Source organism: Echinococcus granulosus (genome assembly GCF_000524195.1).
Source record: "Echinococcus granulosus chromosome Unknown EG_S00063, whole genome shotgun sequence".
Taxonomy (NCBI): Eukaryota; Metazoa; Platyhelminthes; class Cestoda; order Cyclophyllidea; family Taeniidae; genus Echinococcus; species Echinococcus granulosus.
Genome location: NW_020170443.1, coordinates 449,920 through 452,403, shown reverse-complemented (window position 1 = coordinate 452,403; position 2,484 = coordinate 449,920). Strand labels below are relative to the sequence as shown.

The following is a 2,484-nucleotide window of genomic DNA, read 5'->3' as shown; positions in this document are numbered from 1 at the left end:
CCAGGATTCAAAAACCGGTATTTGACTAAACAAAAATTAAACTAAAATAACCGCTTCATTCCCCAAAGTTTGGACTTCCGTTTTCTCTATATACCTTTGCAAATATGCGCATGCTGCAAAATGACAAATGGATTTGGATAACTTGAAGAGGGAGAAACAGAATGTAGCCTATTAGTAGATTAGGCAATTGAGACAGAAATATGCATATATCAGTGACACATCCAAATAAATGACCTCCTCTATCTCCACAGTTTGTACTTCCATGGGATAAGCTGATGCTTCCACACATCCTGTAGACTTGCGGCACCACTCCTCGGTAGTGACGCCTAAATCCATTGTGCTGGTGCTATCCATGCCGACTTCCTGGCACACCGAAGGTGGCACATTGGCGGCATTGATAAGCTGTCTCTTCGAAAGTGGAGGAAGGATGGTCTGAAAAATCGTTGATCGGTTAGTTAATAGCTTGATTGCAGACAACATATTTGGGATTCTAAGACGGATCCCAGTCAATCACGTAAGTCTCATTTCATAAATCTTCACTTTCGAGTAGACGGGTTGGCTCAGAGGACGATATGTAATGCTGGAACTTAGGATCCTACAAACGAGGTAAGGTTTTTGGGGCAATCAGTTATTTGAAAGGTTACTTTGGTATATAAAGTGACCTACACCTGTGTTGATTGTCCCTTCGCTTTAAGTGAAGAGAGATTTATTATGTGAGATGGAGAATATGCGACTTACAAAGGTGGAAAGTACATTTTGGTACGATTTTCTCAACTTATTTTACCCTTTCAGCTGTTTTTTTTTATTAAAACAGGAGAAACAATACTCTGTGGAATTATTCACTAATTTCTAACCCTCTGAGTCTGTCTGAGAGGCATGGAGGCTATCATAGGAACTACAGACTGCGGTGACTAATGTGCCCGCGTAATTTACCACATCTCCATATTCCTTTTATTACATTTTTTTAAAAAAGGAGAAATACTTGCAAGTTGGTCAGATGTCGTCTTAGTCTTTTATATTATCTGTGGCAGCTAAATGGTCTCTGACAAAAACTTCATGTGGGAAGGAGGTAGGAAGGAACCGGACGTCACCCGTACCACCAGCGCATATTTTTTGGGTGCTATTATGCACCAAACGGATGGGAAAATTTATTATTATAGACTAATGGATTTTTGACAGCACATTTTTCTAGTTTATTAAAAACCAAAACTTCTAGCCGACTGTATTTTTATTCATTAAGTAAATCTACCCACAAATCCCACTTTAGAGTTGCTTCACCCACTTCCACCTTTCATAAGCTCAGCGATAGAACTGCTTTGTGTAGAGAAGGAATGACAACTAACTATAAACATGACATGTGCAGTCGTGAGGTTTGCTTGCTTTGGGAAGAGCTGTTCCTAAAGTAACATTTTATGGCTATTTTCCTCATGATACTGTGGATTTTAGCAATAAACCCATGCCAGATATGTTAGACAAGTCTGAACTATGTGGTAAACCCTCCTATATCGATGATCTGAAAGTTTCCCTCCTTCCTGCCTTCTGATTGGTCAGCATTAAGCCAGCCAATAATCACTTCAAGGTCAAGGCCGATCAAATGCTCCAAAAATCTGATACTGCAGCCGCCCTGTAACCAACCAGTCCCTAAATGAGCGCACGCCGTACCTCCTGCTTGGTCAAATGCGTCGGCAAGTAAAGATGCCTTTGCTAAAGTCATTGTTTGGGGATGTAAACTTAACCTCAGGTACACCACTTCATAGCTCATTCAACTGTTGGGAAATTCAGATGTTTTATTAGAAGTATAAAGTCATGTGATTCAACAAATAAGTGCACTACCTCAATTTACCACCCAGTGGCACTGATGAGACACATGGGTGTCTAAGGCACCAATCAGGGCCCCGGAACTACGGAGACTAAAGGGTGCAAAAGAGGTCAGACTTAAGCTTACCAAGTGATCATTTAATAAAATTTTGTCCACCTGGCTGACAAAGCAGTTGATGTACTAATCAGTCTGTCGTTCTATTTAAATTTTAAAAGAAAAATCTGCGTGACCAATGAAACTTGGGGAACAAGCAAGACGTTATTAGTTTAAAAGTGCTAGTATTATAATCCATTAAACATTTCGAGCGACCTTTCAAGCTGTCGCATTAAAGAGTTAGTCACTTTAACAATTTAATTTTGCATTACTTTTAGTGGAGCTAACAAATATTTCCTCCCTTCTTAGAGCGCTAAAAAATGTGGTCATGAAGTCGTAAGAAATTAAGTTTCCCCTCAAAAATGGCTTTGAAGAATTTTAACGTCAAGTTAATTTCAACATAATTCCTCTGCGAGGCTTTACAAATGGGCTTTTAAAGGACATGGAGGAAAACCAATGTCAGATTTGCTCTGCTACACTTACGTCTCCCTGTCATTTTCTGTAGGAGTAAAAAGTATTTGGATTTAAATGGTGCAAACAGGTTTTGAATTACCTCTCATTTGCAGCCTAGA

General features: G+C 39.5%; 1 protein-coding gene across 1 annotated transcript; it reads right to left on the bottom strand. All coding sequences in view use genetic code 11, as the record gives it.

The window, feature by feature from the left end:
• Positions 1-171: 171 nt before the first annotated feature.
• On the bottom strand, positions 172-480 carry EGR_06804 (hypothetical protein; the record flags this gene model as incomplete). The annotated part of the gene is made up of 1 exon (XM_024496053.1): positions 172-480. The coding sequence occupies one exon, from the start codon at positions 478-480 to the stop codon at positions 172-174; it is 309 nt and encodes a 102-aa protein (XP_024349593.1).
• Positions 481-2,484: the final 2,004 nt, after the last annotated feature.